The sequence below is a fragment of the Salvelinus fontinalis genome, chromosome 13, assembly GCF_029448725.1.
Source record: "Salvelinus fontinalis isolate EN_2023a chromosome 13, ASM2944872v1, whole genome shotgun sequence".
NCBI lineage: Eukaryota > Metazoa > Chordata > Actinopteri > Salmoniformes > Salmonidae > Salvelinus > Salvelinus fontinalis.
Window position 1 is genome coordinate 2,597,358 of NC_074677.1, and position 20,000 is coordinate 2,617,357.

Genomic DNA, 20,000 nt, shown 5'->3' on the forward strand with positions numbered 1-20,000 from the left:
GATGCTACCCTCCACAACACTATGTCACCAGGACATATACAGGATACTACCCTCCACAACACTATGTCACCAGGACATATACAGGATACTACCCTCCACAACACTATGTCACCAGGACATATACAGGATACTACCCTCCACAACACTATGTCACCAGGACATATACAGGATACTACCCTCCACAACACTATGTCACCAGGACATATACAGGATACTACCCTCCATAACACTATGTCACCAGGACATATACAGGATACTACCCTCCACAACACTATGTCACCAGGATATATACAGGATACTACCCTCCACAACACTATGTCACCAGGACATATACAGGATACTACCAACCACAACACTATGTCACCAGGACATATACAGGATGCTACCCTCCACAACACTATGTCACCAGGACATATACAGGATACTACCCTCCACAACACTATGTCACCAGGACATATACAGGATACTACCCTCCACAACATAACCTTCACTATGTCACCAGGACATATACAGGATTCTACCCTCCACAACACTATGTCACCAGGACATATACAGGATACTACCCTCCACAACACTATGTCACCAGGACATATACAGGATACTACCCTCCACAACACTATGTCACCAGGACATATACAGGATACTACCCTCCACAACACTATGTCACCAGGACATATACAGGATACTACCCTCCACAACACTATGTCACCAGGACATATACAGGATACTACCCTCCACAACACTATGTCACCTGGTTATATACAGGATACTACCCTCCACAACACTATGTCACCAGGACATATACAGGATGCTACCCTCCACAACACTATGTCACCAGGACATATACAGGATACTACCCTCCACAACATAACCTTCACTATGTCACCAGGACATATACAGGATATTACCCTCCACAACACTATGTCACCAGGACATATACAGGATACTACCCTCCACAACACTATGTCACCAGGACATATACAGGATACTAACCTCCATAACACTATGTCACCAGGACATATACAGGATACTACCCTCCACAACACTATGTCACCAGGACATATACAGGATACTACCCTCTACAACACTATGTCACCAGGACATATACAGGATACTACCCTCCACAACATAACCTTCACTATGTCACCAGGACATATACAGGATACTACCCTCCACAACATAACCTTCACTATGTCACCAGGACATATACAGGATACTACCCTCCACAACACTATGTCACCAGGACATATACAGGATACTACCCTCCACAATATAACCTTCACTATGTCACCAGGACATATACAGGATACTACCCTCCACAACACTATGTCACCAGGACATATACAGGATACTACCCTCCACAACATAACCTTCACTATGTCACCAGGACATATACAGGATACTACCCTCCACAACACTATGTCACCAGGATATATACAGGATACTACCCTCTACTACATAACCTTCACTATGTCACCAGGACATATACAGGATACTACCCTCCACAACAGAACCTTCACTATGTCACCAGGACATCTACAGGATACTACCCTCCACAACATAACCTTCACTATGTCACCAGGACATATACAGGATACTACCCTCCACAACACTATGTCACCAGGACATATACAGGATACTACCCTCCACAACACTATGTCACCAGGACGTATACAGGATACTACCCTCCACAACACTATGTCACCAGGACATATACAGGATACTACCCTCCACAACACTATGTCACCAGGATATATACAGGATACTACCCTCTACTACACTATGTCACCAGGACATATACAGGATGCTACCCTCTACAACACTATGTCACCAGGACATATACAGGATACTACCCTCCACAACACTATGTCACCAGGACATATACAGGATACTACCCTCCACAACACTATGTCACCAGGACATATACAGGATACTACCCTCCACAACACTATGTCACCAGGACGTATACAGGATACTACCCTCTACAACACTATGTCACCAGGACGTATACAGGATACTACCCTTCACAACATAACCTTCACTATGTCACCAGGACATATACAGGATGCTACCCTCCACAACACTATGTCACCAGGACATATACAGGATACTACCCTCCACAACACTATGTCACCAGGACATATACAGGATACTACCCTCCACAACATAACCTTCACTATGTCACCAGGACATATACAGGATACTACCCTCCACAACACTATGTCACCAGGACATATACAGGATACTACCCTCCACAACATAACCTTCACTATGTCACCAGGACATATACAGGATATTACCCTCCACAACACTATGTCACCAGGACATATACAGGATACTACCCTCCACAACACTATGTCACCAGGACATATACAGGATACTACCCTCCATAAAACACTATGTCACCAGGACGTATACAGGATACTACCCTCCACAACACTATGTCACCAGGACATATACAGGATACTACCCTCCACAACACTATGTCACCAGGACATATACAGGATATTACCCTCCACAACACTATGTCACCAGGACATATACAGGATACTACCCCCCATAACATAACCTTCACTATGTCACCCTTACATATACAGGATACTACCCTCCACAACACTATGTCACCAGGACATATACAGGATATTACCCTCCACAACACTATGTCACCAGGACATATACAGGATACTACCCTCCACAACACTATGTCACCAGGACATATACAGGATACTACCCTCCACAATAGTATGTCACCAGGACATATACAGGATACTACCCTCCACAACACTATGTCACCAGGACATATACAGGATACTAACCTCCACAACACTATGTCACCAGGACATATACAGGATACTACCCTCCACAACACTATGTCACCAGGACATATACAGGATACTACCCTCCACAACACTATGTCACCAGGACATATACAGGATACTACCCTCCACAACACTATGTCACCAGGACATATACAGGATACTACCCTCCACAACACTATGTCACCAGGACATATACAGGATACTACCCTCCACAACACTATGTCACCAGGACATATACAGGATACTACCCTCCACAACACTATGTCACCAGGACATATACAGGATACTACCCTCCATAACACTATGTCACCAGGACATATACAGGATACTACCCTCCACAACACTATGTCACCAGGACATATACAGGATACTACCCTCCACTACACTATGTCACCAGGACGTATACAGGATACTACCCTCCACAACACTATGTCACCAGGACGTATACAGGATACTACCCTCCACAACAGTATGTCACCAGGACATATACAGGATACTACCCTCCACAACACTATGTCACCAGGACATATACAGGATACTGCCCTCCATAACACTATGTCACCAGGACATATACAGGATACTACCCTCCACAACACTATGTCACCAGGACATATACAGGATACTACCCTCCACAACATAACCTTCACTATGTCACCAGGACATATACAGGATACTACCCTCCACAACACTATGTCACCAGGACATATACAGGATACTACCCTCTACAACACTATGTCACCAGGACATATACAGGATACTACCCTCCACAACACTATGTCACCAGGACATATACAGGATACTACCCTCCACAACACTATGTCACCAGGACATATACAGGATACTACCCTCCACAACACTATGTCACCAGGACATATACAGGATACTACCCTCCACTACACTATGTCACCAGGACATATACAGGATACTACCCTCCACAACACTATGTCACCAGGACATATACAGGATACTACCAACCCACAACCCTACACTATGTGGAGGGTTGTGGGACACAGGGTTGTACAGAGACAGAGGATACTGGTTCATCCACACAGGGTTGTACAGAGACAGAGGACACTGGTTCATCCACACAGGGTCTGTACAGAGACAGAGGACACTGGTTCATCCACACAGGGTTGTACAGAGACAGAGGACACTGGTTCATCCACACAGGGTTGTACAGAGACAGAGGACACTGGTTCATCCACACAGGGTTGGACAGAGACAGAGGACAGGACACTGGTTCATCCACACAGGGTTGTACAGAGACAGAGGACACTGGTTCATCCACACAGGGTTGTACAGAGACAGAGGACACTGGTTCATCCACACAGGGTTGTACAGAGACAGAGGACACTGGTTCATCCACACAGGGTTGTACAGAGACAGAGGACACTGGTTCATCCACACAGGGTTGTACAGAGACAGAGGACACTGGTTCATCCACACAGGGTTGTACAGAGACAGAGGACACTGGTTCATCCACACAGGGTTGTACAGAGACAGAGGACACTGGTTCATCCACACAGGGTTGGACAGAGACAGAGGACACTGGTTCATCCACACAGGGTTGGACAGAGACAGAGGACACTGGTTCATCCACGCAGGGTTGGACAGAGACAGAGGACACTGGTTCATCCACACAGGGTTGGACAGAGACAGAGGACACTGGTTCATCCACACAGGGTTGTACAGAGACAGAGGACACTGGTTCATCCACACAGGGTTGGACAGAGACAGAGGACACTGAATCAAACAGCCTACCAGATGATACAAAGTGCTCATTGAAACAATTCAGCATTTCAGTTTTGTCAAATGCAGAAACAGAGTCCCTCAATACACATTAACATCAGGCTTAATAGCCTTCCAAAATGTTCTTGATTGATGATGATAAAAAACTATTTCATCCATTTTAGAATAAGGTTGTAACAACATGTGGAAAAAGTCAAGAGGTCTGAATACTGTCTGAATACTGTCTGAATACTGTCTGAATACTGTCTGAATACTGTCTGAATACTCTGTAGTGGTTCTCACCCTGTCCTTGTCTGAATACTGTCTGAATACTGTCTGAATACTGTCTGAATACTGTCTGAATACTCTGTAGTGGTTCTCACCCTGTCCTTGTCTGAATACTGTCTGAATACTGTCTGAATACTGTCTGAATACTGTCTGAATACTGTCTGAATACTGTCTGAATACTGTCTGAATACTGTCTGAATACTCTGTAGTGGTTCTCACCCTGTCCTTGTCTGAATACTGTCTGAATACTGTCTGAATACTGTCTGAATACTGTCTGAATACTGTCTGAATAATCTGTAGTGGTTCTCACCCTGTCCTTGTCTGAATACTGTCTGAATACTGTCTGAATACTGTCTGAATACTGTCTGAATACTGTCTGAATACTCTGTAGTGGTTCTCATCCTGTCCTTGTCTGAATACTGTCTGAATACTGTCTGAATACTGTCTGAATACTGTCTGAATACTCTGTAGTGGTTCTCACCCTGTCCTTGTCTGAATACTGTCTGAATACTGTCTGAATACTGTCTGAATACTGTCTGAATACTCTGTAGTGGTTCTCACCCTGTCCTTGTCTGAATACTGTCTGAATACTGTCTGAATACTGTCTGAATACTGTCTGAATACTGTCTGAATACTGTCTGAATACTCTGTAGTGGTTCTCACCCTGTCCTTGTCTGAATACTGTCTGAATACTGTCTGAATACTGTCTGAATAATCTGTAGTGGTTCTCACCCTGTCCTTGTCTGAATACTGTCTGAATACTGTCTGAATACTGTCTGAATACTCTGTAGTGGTTCTCACCCTGTCCTTGTCTGAATACTGTCTGAATACTGTCTGAATACTGTCTGAATACTGTCTGAATACTGTCTGAATACTGTCTGAATACTCTGTAGTGGTTCTCACCCTGTCCTTGTCTGAATACTGTCTGAATACTGTCTGAATACTGTCTGAATACTGTCTGAATACTCTGTAGTGGTTCTCATCCTGTCCTTGTCTGAATACTGTCTGAATACTGTCTGAATACTGTATGAATACTGTCTGAATACTGTCTGAATACTCTGTAGTGGTTCTCATCCTGTCCTTGTCTGAATACTGTCTGAATACTGTCTGAATACTGTCTGAATACTCTGTAGTGGTTCTCATCCTGTCCTTGTCTGAATACTGTCTGAATACTGTCTGAATACTGTCTGAATAATCTGTAGTGGTTCTCACCCTGTCCTTGTCTGAATACTGTCTGAATACTGTCTGAATACTGTCTGAATACTGTCTGAATACTGTCTGAATACTGTCTGAATACTCTGTAGTGGTTCTCATCCTGTCCTTGTCTGAATACTGTCTGAATACTGTCTGAATACTGTCTGAATAATCTGTAGTGGTTCTCACCCTGTCCTTGTCTGAATACTGTCTGAATACTGTCTGAATACTGTCTGAATACTCTGTAGTGGTTCTCACCCTGTCCTTGTCTGAATACTGTCTGAATAATCTGTAGTGGTTCTCACCCTGTCCTTGTCTGAATACTGTCTGAATACTGTCTGAATACCGTCTGAATACTCTGTAGTGGTTCTCATCCTGTCCTTGTCTGAATACTGTCTGAATACTGTCTGAATACTGTCTGAATACTGTCTGAATACTGTCTGAATACTGTCTGAATACTGTCTGAATACTCTGTAGTGGTTCTCACCCTGTCCTTGTCTGAATACTGTCTGAATACTGTCTGAATACTGTCTGAATACTCTGTAGTGGTTCTCATCCTGTCCTTGTCTGAATACTGTCTGAATACTGTCTGAATACTGTCTGAATACTGTCTGAATACTGTCTGAATACTGTCTGAATACTCTGTAGTGGTTCTCATCCTGTCCTTGTCTGAATACTGTCTGAATACTGTCTGAATACTGTCTGAATACTGTCTGAATACTGTCTGAATACTGTCTGAATACTCTGTAGTGGTTCTCATCCTGTCCTTGTCTGAATACTGTCTGAATACTGTCTGAATACTGTCTGAATACTGTCTGAATACTGTCTGAATACTGTCTGAATACTCTGTAGTGGTTCTCACCCTGTCCTTGTCTGAATACTGTCTGAATACTGTCTGAATACTGTCTGAATACTGTCTGAATACTCTGTAGTGGTTCTCACCCTGTCCTTGTCTGAATACTGTCTGAATACTGTCTGAATACTGTCTGAATACTGTCTGAATACTGTCTGAATACTCTGTAGTGGTTCTCATCCTGTCTTTGTCTGAATACTGTCTTAATACTGTCTGAATACTGTCTGAATACCGTCTGAATACCGTCTGAATACTCTGTAGTGGTTCTCATCCTGTCCTTGTCTGAATACTGTCTGAATACTGTCTGAATACTGTCTGAATACTGTCTGAATACTGTCTGAATACTGTCTGAATACTGTCTGAATACTCTGTAGTGGTTCTCACCCTGTCCTTGTCTGAATACTGTCTGAATACTGTCTGAATACTCTGTAGTGGTTCTCATCCTGTCCTTGTCTGAATACTGTCTGAATACTGTCTGAATACTGTCTGAATACTGTCTGAATACTCTGTAGTGGTTCTCACCCTGTCCTTGTCTGAATACTGTCTGAATACTGTCTGAATACTGTCTGAATACTCTGTAGTGGTTCTCATCCTGTCCTTGTCTGAATACTGTCTGAATACTGTCTGAATACTGTCTGAATACTGTCTGAATACTGTCTGAATACTGTCTGAATACTCTGTAGTGGTTCTCATCCTGTCCTTGTCTGAATACTGTCTGAATACTGTCTGAATACTGTCTGAATACTGTCTGAATACTGTCTGAATACTGTCTGAATACTGTCTGAATACTCTGTAGTGGTTCTCATCCTGTCCTTGTCTGAATACTGTCTGAATACTGTCTGAATACTGTCTGAATACTGTCTGAATACTGTCTGAATACTGTCTGAATACTCTGTAGTGGTTCTCACCCTGTCCTTGTCTGAATACTGTCTGAATACTGTCTGAATACTGTCTGAATACTGTCTGAATACTGTCTGAATACTCTGTAGTGGTTCTCACCCTGTCCTTGTCTGAATACTGTCTGAATACTGTCTGAATACTGTCTGAATACTGTCTGAATACTGTCTGAATACTCTGTAGTGGTTCTCATCCTGTCCTTGTCTGAATACTGTCTTAATACTGTCTGAATACTGTCTGAATACTGTCTGAATACTCTGTAGTGGTTCTCATCCTGTCCTTGTCTGAATACTGTCTGAATACTGTCTGAATACTGTCTGAATACTCTGTAGTGGTTCTCATCCTGTCCTTGTCTGAATACTGTCTGAATACTGTCTGAATACTGTCTGAATACTGTCTGAATACTGTCTGAATACTGTCTGAATACTCTGTAGTGGTTCTCATCCTGTCCTTGTCTGAATACTGTCTGAATACTGTCTGAATACTGTCTGAATACTGTCTGAATACTCTGTAGTGGTTCTCACCCTGTCCTTGTCTGAATACTGTCTGAATACTGTCTGAATACTGTCTGAATACTGTCTGAATACTGTCTGAATACTGTCTGAATACTCTGTAGTGGTTCTCATCCTGTCCTTGTCTGAATACTGTATGAATACTGTCTGAATACTGTCTGAATACTGTCTGAATACTGTCTGAATACTGTATGAATACTGTCTGAATACTGTCTGAATACTCTGTAGTGGTTCTCATCCTGTCCTTGTCTGAATACTGTCTGAATACTGTCTGAATACTGTCTGAATACTGTCTGAATACTGTCTGAATACTCTGTCGTGGTTCTCATCCTGTCCTTGTCTGAATACTGTCTGAATACTGTCTGAATACTGTCTGAATACTGTCTGAATACTGTCTGAATACTCTGTAGTGGTTCTCATCCTGTCCTTGTCTGAATACTGTCTGAATACTGTCTGAATACTGTCTGAATACTGTCTGAATACTGTCTGAATACTGTCTGAATACTCTGTAGTGGTTCTCATCCTGTCCTTGTCTGAATACTGTCTGAATACTGTCTGAATACTGTCTGAATACTGTCTGAATACTCTGTAGTGGTTCTCACCCTGTCCTTGTCTGAATACTGTCTGAATACTGTCTGAATACTGTCTGAATACTGTCTGAATACTGTCTGAATACTGTCTGAATACTGTCTGAATACTCTGTAGTGGTTCTCATCCTGTCCTTGTCTGAATACTGTATGAATACTGTCTGAATACTGTCTGAATACTGTCTGAATACTGTCTGAATACTGTCTGAATACTCTGTAGTGGTTCTCATCCTGTCCTTGTCTGAATACTGTCTGAATACTGTCTGAATACTGTCTGAATACTGTCTGAATACTGTCTGAATACTCTGTCGTGGTTCTCATCCTGTCCTTGTCTGAATACTGTCTGAATACTGTCTGAATACTGTCTGAATACTGTCTGAATACTGTCTGAATACTGTCTGAATACTCTGTAGTGGTTCTCATCCTGTCCTTGTCTGAATACTGTCTGAATACTGTCTGAATACTGTCTGAATACTGTCTGAATACTCTGTAGTGGTTCTCACCCTGTCCTTGTCTGAATACTGTCTGAATACTGTCTGAATACTGTCTGAATACTGTCTGAATACTGTCTGAATACTGTCTGAATACTGTCTGAATACTGTCTGAATACTCTGTAGTGGTTCTCATCCTGTCCTTGTCTGAATACTGTATGAATACTGTCTGAATACTGTCTGAATACTGTCTGAATACTGTCTGAATACTGTATGAATACTGTCTGAATACTGTCTGAATACTGTCTGAATACTGTCTGAATACTGTCTGAATACTGTCTGAATACTGTCTGAATACTCTGTAGTGGTTCTCATCCTGTCCTTGTCTGAATACTGTCTGAATACTGTCTGAATACTGTCTGAATACTGTCTGAATACTGTCTGAATACTGTCTGAATACTCTGTAGTGGTTCTCATCCTGTCCTTGTCTGAATACTGTCTGAATACTGTCTGAATACTGTCTGAATACTGTCTGAATACTGTCTGAATACTGTCTGAATACTCTGTAGTGGTTCTCATCCTGTCCTTGTCTGAATACTGTCTGAATACTGTCTGAATACTGTCTGAATACTGTCTGAATACTCTGTAGTGGTTCTCATCCTGTCCTTGTCTGAATACTGTCTGAATACTGTCTGAATACTGTCTGAATAATCTGTAGTGGTTCTCATCCTGTCCTTGTCTGAATACTGTCTGAATACTGTCTGAATACTGTCTGAATACTGTCTGAATACTGTCTGAATACTGTCTGAATACTCTGTAGTGGTTCTCACCCTGTCCTTGTCAAAAGCAGCCTTGGTGGCTGACTGCAGCATCTGGAGCACCAACATGTCAGACAACTCCTCCTGGAAAACCTCCCCAACACATCCCCTGAGAGGGGGAGGAGAGAGAGAGGGGGAGGAGAGAGAGCACAGGGGGAGGAGAGAGAGAGCACAGGGGGAGGAGAGAGAGAGCACAGGGGGAGGAGAGAGAGAGGGGGAGGACAGAGAGAGGGGGAGGACAGAGAGAGGGGGAGGAGAGAGAGAGGGGGAGGACAGAGAGAGGGGGAGGACAGAGAGAGGGGGAGGAGAGAGAGAGGGGGAGGAGAGAGAGAGCACAGGGGGAGGAGAGAGAGAGGGGGAGGAGAGAGAGAGCACAGGGGGAGGAGAGAGAGAGGGAGAGGAGAGAGGGGGAGGAGAGAGAGAGGGAGAGGAGAGAGGGGGAGGAGAGAGAGAGGGAGAGGAGAGAGGGGGAGGAGAGGAGAGAGCACAGGGGGAGGAGAGAGAGAGGGGGAGAGGAGAGAGAGAGGGGGAGAGGAGAGAGACAGGGGGAGGAGAGAGAGAGCACAGGGGGAGGAGAGAGAGAGGGGGAGGAGAGGAGAGAGACAGGGGGAGGAGAGGAGAGGGGGAGGAGAGAGAGAGCACAGGGGGAGGAGATAGAGAGCACAGGGGGAGGAGAGAGAGATCACAGGGGGAGGAGAGAGAGAGCACAGGGGGAGGAGAGAGAGAGGGGGAGGAGAGAGAGAGGGGGAGGACAGAGAGAGGGGGAGGACAGAGAGAGAGAGGGGGAGGAGAGAGAGAGCACAGGGGGAGGAGAGAGAGAGGGGGAGGAGAGAGGGGGAGGAGAGAGAGAGCACAGGGGGAGGAGAGAGAGAGGGGGAGGAGAGAGAGAGCACAGGGGGAGGAGAGAGAGAGGGAGAGGAGAGAGGGGGAGGAGAGGAGAGAGCACAGGGGGAGGAGAGAGAGAGGGGGAGAGGAGAGAGACAGGGGGAGGAGAGAGAGAGCACAGGGGGAGGAGAGAGAGAGGGGGAGGAGAGGAGAGAGACAGGGGGAGGAGAGGAGAGGGGGAGGAGAGAGAGAGCACAGGGGGAGGAGAGAGAGAGCACAGGGGGAGGAGAGAGAGAGCGCAGGGGAGGAGAGGGAGAGAGGAAATAGGAGATGAGAGGGGAGAAGGGAGAGAGGGACGAGAGAGACAGGAGTGAGAGGGGAGAAGGGAGAGAGGGACGAGAGAGACAGGAGATGAGAGGGGAGAAGGGAGAGAGGGACGAGAGAGACAGGAGATGAGAGGGGAGAAGGGAGAGAGGGACGAGAGAGACAGGAGATGAGAGGGGAGAAGGGAGAGAGGGACGAGAGAGACAGGAGTGAGAGGGGAGAAGGGAGAGAGGGACGAGAGAGACAGGAGATGAAAGGGGAGAAGGGAGAGAGGGACGAGAGAGACAGGAGATGAGAGGGGAGAAGGGAGAGAGGGACGAGAGAGACAGGAGATGAGAGGGGAGAAGGGAGAGAGGGACGAGAGAGACAGGAGATGAGAGGGGAGAAGGGAGAGAGGGACGAGAGAGACAGGAGATGAGAGGGGACAGGGGAGAGAGGGACGAGAGAGACAGGAGATGAGAGGGGAGAAGGAGAGAGGGACGAGAGAGACAGGAGTGAGAGGGGAGAAGGGAGAGAGGGACGAGAGAGACAGGAGATGAGAGGGGAGAAGGGAGAGAGGGACGAGAGAGACAGGAGATGAGAGGGGAGAAGGGAGAGAGGGACGAGAGAGACAGGAGATGAGAGGGGACAGGGGAGAGAGGGACGAGAGAGACAGGAGATGAGAGGGGAGAAGGGAGAGAGGGACGAGAGAGACAGGAGATGAGAGGGGAGAAGGGAGAGAGGGACGAGAGAGACAGGAGATGAGAGGGGAGAAGGGAGAGAGGGACGAGAGAGACAGGAGATGAGAGGGGAGAAGGGAGAGAGGGACGAGAGAGACAGGAGATGAGAGGGGAGAAGGGAGAGAGGGACGAGAGAGACAGGAGATGAGAGGGGACAGGGGAGAGAGGGACGAGAGAGACAGGAGATGAGAGGGGAGAAGGGAGAGAGGGACGAGAGAGACAGGAGTGAGAGGGGAGAAGGGAGAGAGGGACGAGAGAGACAGGAGATGAGAGGGGAGAAGGGAGAGAGGGACGAGAGAGACAGGAGATGAGAGGGGAGAAGGGAGAGAGGGACGAGAGAGACAGGAGTGAGAGGGGAGAAGGGAGAGAGGGACGAGAGAGACAGGAGTGAGAGGGGATAAGGGAGAGAGGGAGAGAAAATGAATAGACGGGCAAGCTGATGGGTTGTCTACATTGACAGTTTGTGTGTGTGCGCGGTCTCTCACATGTTGACGATGAGTGTGTCGGTGAGGTTGCCGAGCGACCAGGCTGCCTTGGAGCGGACATTTGGTGAGCGGTCGTCCAGGGCTGTCAGGATGGCGTTGGCCGTGTCTGCTACAAACATCACATCCTGTAGAGACATGATGTCACTTCCTGTAAAGCAGAGTTCCTTCCTCTACCATGGCAGACTCATCATCATTATCACCCTGACTAGCTGAACCTGCTGGGTGATATAAACAGACTCATCATCATCATCCTGACTAGCTGAACCTGCTGGGTGATATAAACAGACTCATCATCACCCTGACTAGCTGAACCTGCTGGGTGATATAAACAGACTCATCACCACCCTGACTAGCTGAACCTGCTGGGTGATATAAACAGACTCATCATCACCCTGACTAGCTGAACCTGCTGGGTGATATAAACAGACTCATCACCACCCTGACTAGCTGAACCTGCTGGGTGATATAAACAGACTCATCATCATCACCCTGACTAGCTGAACCTGCTGGGTGATATAAACAGACTCATCATCATCACCCTGACTAGCTGAACCTGCTGGGTGATATAAACAGACTCATCATCATCACCCTGACTAGCTGAACCTGCTGGGTGATATAAACAGACTCATCATTATCACCCTGACTAGCTGAACCTGCTGGGTGATATAAACAGACTCATCATCATCACCCTGACTAGCTGAACCTGCTGGGTGATATAAACAGACTCATCATCACCCTGACTAGCTGAACCTGCTGGGTGATATAAACAGACTCATCATCATCATCCTGACTAGCTGAACCTGCTGGGTGATATAAACAGACTCATCACCACCCTGACTAGCTGAACCTGCTGGGTGATATAAACAGACTCATCATCACCCTGACTAGCTGAACCTGCTGGGTGATATAAACAGACTCATCACCACCCTGACTAGCTGAACCTGCTGGGTGATATAAACAGACTCATCACCACCCTGACTAGCTGAACCTGCTGGGTGATATAAACAGACTCATCATCATCACCCTGACTAGCTGAACCTGCTGGGTGATATAAACAGACTCATCATCACCCTGACTAGCTGAACCTGCTGGGTGATATAAACAGACTCATCATCATCATCCTGACTAGCTGAACCTGCTGGGTGATATAAACAGACTCATCATCACCCTGACTAGCTGAACCTGCTGGGTGATATAAACAGACTCATCACCACCCTGACTAGCTGAACCTGCTGGGTGATATAAACAGACTCATCATCACCCTGACTAGCTGAACCTGCTGGGTGATATAAACAGACTCATCACCACCCTGACTAGCTGAACCTGCTGGGTGATATAAACAGACTCATCACCACCCTGACTAGCTGAACCTGCTGGGTGATATAAACAGACTCATCATCATCACCCTGACTAGCTGAACCTGCTGGGTGATATAAACAGACTCATCATCACCCTGACTAGCTGAACCTGCTGGGTGATATAAACAGACTCATCATCACCCTGACTAGCTGAACCTGCTGGGTGATATAAAGAGACTCATCACCCTGACTAGCTGAACCTGCTGGGTGATATAAACAGACTCATCATCATCACCCTGACTAGCTGAACCTGCTGGGTGATATAAACAGACTCATCATCACCCTGACTAGCTGAACCTGCTGGGTGATATAAACAGACTCATCATCACCACCCTGACTAGCTGAACCTGCTGGGTGATATAAACAGACTCATCATCACCCTGACTAGCTGAACCTGCTGGGTGATATAAACAGACTCATCATCACCCTGACTAGCTGAACCTGCTGGGTGATATAAACAGACTCATCATCACCCTGACTAGCTGAACCTGCTGGGTGATATAAACAGACTCATCATCACCCTGACTAGCTGAACCTGCTGGGTGATATAAACAGACTCATCATCATCACCCTGACTAGCTGAACCTGCTGGGTGATATAAACAGACTCATCATCACCCTGACTAGCTGAACCTGCTGGGTGATATAAACAGACTCATCATCACCACCCTGACTAGCTGAACCTGCTGGGTGATATAAACAGACTCATCATCACCCTGACTAGCTGAACCTGCTGGGTGATATAAACAGACTCATCATCACCCTGACTAGCTGAACCTGCTGGGTGATATAAACAGACTCATCATCATCACCCTGACTAGCTGAACCTGCTGGGTGATATAAACAGACTCATCATCATCACCCTGACTAGCTGAACCTGCTGGGTGATATAAACAGACTCATCATCATCACCCTGACTAGCTGAACCTGCTGGGTGATATAAACAGACTCATCATCATCACCCTGACTAGCTGAACCTGCTGGGTGATATAAACAGACTCATCATCACCACCCTGACTAGCTGAACCTGCTGGGTGATATAAACAGACTCATCATCACCCTGACTAGCTGAACCTGCTGGGTGATATAAACAGACTCATCATCACCCTGACTAGCTGAACCTGCTGGGTGATATAAACAGACTCATCATCACCCTGACTAGCTGAACCTGCTGGGTGATATAAACAGACTCCCCATCACCCTGAATAGCTGAACCTGCTGGGTGATATAAACAGACTCATCACCACCCTGACTAGCTGAACCTGCTGGGTGATATAAACAGACTCATCATCATCACCCTGACTAGCTGAACCTGCTGGGTGATATAAACAGACTCATCATCACCCTGACTAGCTGAACCTGCTGGGTGATATAAACAGACTCATCATCACCCTGACTAGCTGAACCTGCTGGGTGATATAAACAGACTCATCATCACCCTGACTAGCTGAACCTGCTGGGTGATATAAACAGACTCATCATCACCCTGACTAGCTGAACCTGCTGGGTGATATAAACAGACTCATCATCACCCTGACTAGCTGAACCTGCTGGGTGATATAAACAGACTCATCATCACCCTGACTAGCTGAACCTGCTGGGTGATATAAACAGACTCATCATCACCACCCTGACTAGCTGAACCTGCTGGGTGATATAAACAGACTCATCACCCTGACTAGCTGAACCTGCTGGGTGATATAAACAGACTCATCACCCTGACTAGCTGAACCTGCTGGGTGATATAAACAGACTCATCATCACCACCCTGACTAGCTGAACCTGCTGGGTGATATAAACAGACTCATCATCATCACCCTGACTAGCTGAACCTGCTGGGTGATATAAACAGACTCATCATCATCACCCTGACTAGCTGAACCTGCTGGGTGATATAAACAGACTCATCATCACCCTGACTAGCTGAACCTGCTGGGTGATATAAACAGACTCATCATCACCCTGACTAGCTGAACCTGCTGGGTGATATAAACAGACTCATCATCACCCTGACTAGCTGAACCTGCTGGGTGATATAAACAGACTCATCATCACCCTGACTAGCTGAACCTGCTGGGTGATATAAACAGACTCATTATCACCCTGACTAGCTGAACCTGCTGGGTGATATAAACAGACTCATCATTATCACCCTGACTAGCTGAACCTGCTGGGTGATATAAACAGACTCATCACCACCCTGACTAGCTGAACCTGCTGGGTGATATAAACAGACTCATCACCCTGACTAGCTGAACCTGCTGGGTGATATAAACAGACTCATCATCACCACCCTGACTAGCTGAACCTGCTGGGTGATATAAACAGACTCATCATCACCACCCTGACTAGCTGAACCTGCTGGGTGATATAAACAGACTCATCATCACCCTGACTAGCTGAACCTGCTGGGTGATATAAACAGACTCATCACCACCCTGACTAGCTGAACCTGCTGGGTGATATAAACAGACTCATCATCATCACCCTGACTAGCTGAACCTGCTGGGTGATATAAACAGACTCATCATCATCACCCTGACTAGCTGAACCTGCTGGGTGATATAAACAGACTCATCATCATCACCCTGACTAGCTGAACCTGCTGGGTGATATAAACAGACTCATCATCATCACCCTGACTAGCTGAACCTGCTGGGTGATATAAACAGACTCATCATTATCACCCTGACTAGCTGAACCTGCTGGGTGATATAAACAGACTCATCATCATCACCCTGACTAGCTGAACCTGCTGGGTGATATAAACAGACTCATCATCACCCTGACTAGCTGAACCTGCTGGGTGATATAAACAGACTCATCATCATCATCCTGACTAGCTGAACCTGCTGGGTGATATAAACAGACTCATCATCACCCTGACTAGCTGAACCTGCTGGGTGATATAAACAGACTCATCACCACCCTGACTAGCTGAACCTGCTGGGTGATATAAACAGACTCATCATCACCCTGACTAGCTGAACCTGCTGGGTGATATAAACAGACTCATCACCACCCTGACTAGCTGAACCTGCTGGGTGATATAAACAGACTCATCATCACCCTGACTAGCTGAACCTGCTGGGTGATATAAACAGACTCATCATCATCACCCTGACTAGCTGAACCTGCTGGGTGATATAAACAGACTCATCATCATCACCCTGACTAGCTGAACCTGCTGGGTGATATAAACAGACTCATCATCATCACCCTGACTAGCTGAACCTGCTGGGTGATATAAACAGACTCATCATCATCACCCTGACTAGCTGAACCTGCTGGGTGATATAAACAGACTCATCATCACCACCCTGACTAGCTGAACCTGCTGGGTGATATAAACAGACTCATCATCACCCTGACTAGCTGAACCTGCTGGGTGATATAAACAGACTCATCATCACCCTGACTAGCTGAACCTGCTGGGTGATATAAACAGACTCATCATCCACCCTGACTAGCTGAACCTGCTGGGTGATATAAACAGACTCCCCATCACCCTGAATAGCTGAACCTGCTGGGTGATATAAACAGACTCATCACCACCCTGACTAGCTGAACCTGCTGGGTGATATAAACAGACTCATCATCATCACCCTGACTAGCTGAACCTGCTGGGTGATATAAACAGACTCATCATCACCCTGACTAGCTGAACCTGCTGGGTGATATAAACAGACTCATCATCACCCTGACTAGCTGAACCTGCTGGGTGATATAAACAGACTCATCATCACCCTGACTAGCTGAACCTGCTGGGTGATATAAACAGACTCATCATCACCCTGACTAGCTGAACCTGCTGGGTGATATAAACAGACTCATCATCACCCTGACTAGCTGAACCTGCTGGGTGATATAAACAGACTCATCATCACCCTGACTAGCTGAACCTGCTGGGTGATATAAACAGACTCATCATCACCACCCTGACTAGCTGAACCTGCTGGGTGATATAAACAGACTCATCACCCTGACTAGCTGAACCTGCTGGGTGATATAAACAGACTCATCACCCTGACTAGCTGAACCTGCTGGGTGATATAAACAGACTCATCATCACCACCCTGACTAGCTGAACCTGCTGGGTGATATAAACAGACTCATCATCATCACCCTGACTAGCTGAACCTGCTGGGTGATATAAACAGACTCATCATCATCACCCTGACTAGCTGAACCTGCTGGGTGATATAAACAGACTCATCATCACCCTGACTAGCTGAACCTGCTGGGTGATATAAACACACTCATCATCACCCTGACTAGCTGAACCTGCTGGGTGATATAAACAGACTCATCATCACCCTGACTAGCTGAACCTGCTGGGTGATATAAACAGACTCATCATCATCACCCTGACTAGCTGAACCTGCTGGGTGATATAAACAGACTCATCATCATCACCCTGACTAGCTGAACCTGCTGGGTGATATAAACAGACTCATCATCACCCTGACTAGCTGAACCTGCTGGGTGATATAAACAGACTCATCATCACCCTGACTAGCTGAACCTGCTGGGTGATATAAACAGACTCATCATCACCCTGACTAGCTGAACCTGCTGGGTGATATAAACAGACTCATCATCACCCTGACTAGCTGAACCTGCTGGGTGATATAAACAGACTCATTATCACCCTGACTAGCTGAACCTGCTGGGTGATATAAACAGACTCATCATTATCACCCTGACTAGCTGAACCTGCTGGGTGATATAAACAGACTCATCACCACCCTGACTAGCTGAACCTGCTGGGTGATATAAACAGACTCATCACCCTGACTAGCTGAACCTGCTGGGTGATATAAACAGACTCATCATCACCACCCTGACTAGCTGAACCTGCTGGGTGATATAAACAGACTCATCATCACCACCCTGACTAGCTGAACCTGCTGGGTGATATAAACAGACTCATCATCACCCTGACTAGCTGAACCTGCTGGGTGATATAAACAGACTCATCACCACCCTGACTAGCTGAACCTGCTGGGTGATATAAACAGACTCATCATCATCACCCTGACTAGCTGAACCTGCTGGGTGATATAAACAGACTCATCATCATCACCCTGACTAGCTGAACCTGCTGGGTGATATAAACAGACTCATCATCATCACCCTGACTAGCTGAACCTGCTGGGTGATATAAACAGACTCATCATCATCACCCTGACTAGCTGAACCTGCTGGGTGATATAAACAGACTCATCATTATCACCCTGACTAGCTGAACCTGCTGGGTGATATAAACAGACTCATCATCATCACCCTGACTAGCTGAACCTGCTGGGTGATATAAACAGACTCATCATCACCCTGACTAGCTGAACCTGCTGGGTGATATAAACAGACTCATCATCATCATCCTGACTAGCTGAACCTGCTGGGTGATATAAACAGACTCATCATCACCCTGACTAGCTGAACCTGCTGGGTGATATAAACAGACTCATCACCACCCTGACTAGCTGAACCTGCTGGGTGATATAAACAGACTCATCATCACCCTGACTAGCTGAACCTGCTGGGTGATATAAACAGACTCATCACCACCCTGACTAGCTGAACCTGCTGGGTGATATAAACAGACTCATCATCACCACCCTGACTAGCTGAACCTGCTGGGTGATATAAACAGACTCATCATCACCCTGACTAGCTGAACCTGCTGCAGTGGGATGTGGTCTGTCTGGCCCAGTGTTGAGACCAGTCTACAGTGGGATGTGGTCTGTCTGGCCTAGTAGTGAGACCAGTCTACAGTGGGATGTGGTCTGTCTGGCCTAGTGGTGAGACCAGTCTACAGTGGGATGTGGTCTGTCTGGCCTAGTGGTGAGACCAGTCTACAGTGGGATGTGGTCTGTCTGGTCTAGTGGTGAGACCAGTCTACAGTGGGATGTGGTCTGTCTGGCCTAGTGGTGAGACCAGTCTACGGTGGGATGTGGTCTGTCTGGCCTAGTGGTGAGACCAGTCTACGGTGGGATGTGGTCTGTCTGGCCTAGTGGTGAGACCAGTCTATGGTGGGATGTGGTCTGTCTGGCCTAGTGGAGACCAGTCTTTAGTGGGATGTGGTCTGTCTGGCCTAGTGGTGAGACCAGTCTACAGTGGGATGTTGTCTGTCTGGCCTAGTGGTGAGACCAGTCTTTAG

General features: G+C 46.5%; 1 protein-coding gene across 3 annotated transcripts in view; it reads right to left on the bottom strand.

Annotated features, from left to right (window-relative positions):
- Positions 1 to 8,048: 8,048 nt before the first annotated feature.
- Positions 8,049 to 20,000, bottom strand: part of heatr6 (HEAT repeat containing 6) — an 80,061-nt gene continuing 68,109 nt past the window's right edge. The window contains exons 16-17 of one of the 3 annotated variants that reach the window (XM_055941393.1): positions 12,481 to 12,605; positions 8,049 to 10,236 (exon numbers count right to left, since the gene is read on the bottom strand). In XM_055941393.1, coding sequence (XP_055797368.1) covers positions 9,885 to 10,236; positions 12,481 to 12,605 — 477 coding nt within the window. In that variant the 3' untranslated portion in view covers positions 8,049 to 9,884. The remainder of the gene's footprint in view (positions 10,237 to 12,480; positions 12,606 to 20,000) is intronic. The other 2 variants (XM_055941392.1, XM_055941394.1) reach the window with 2 other exon arrangements.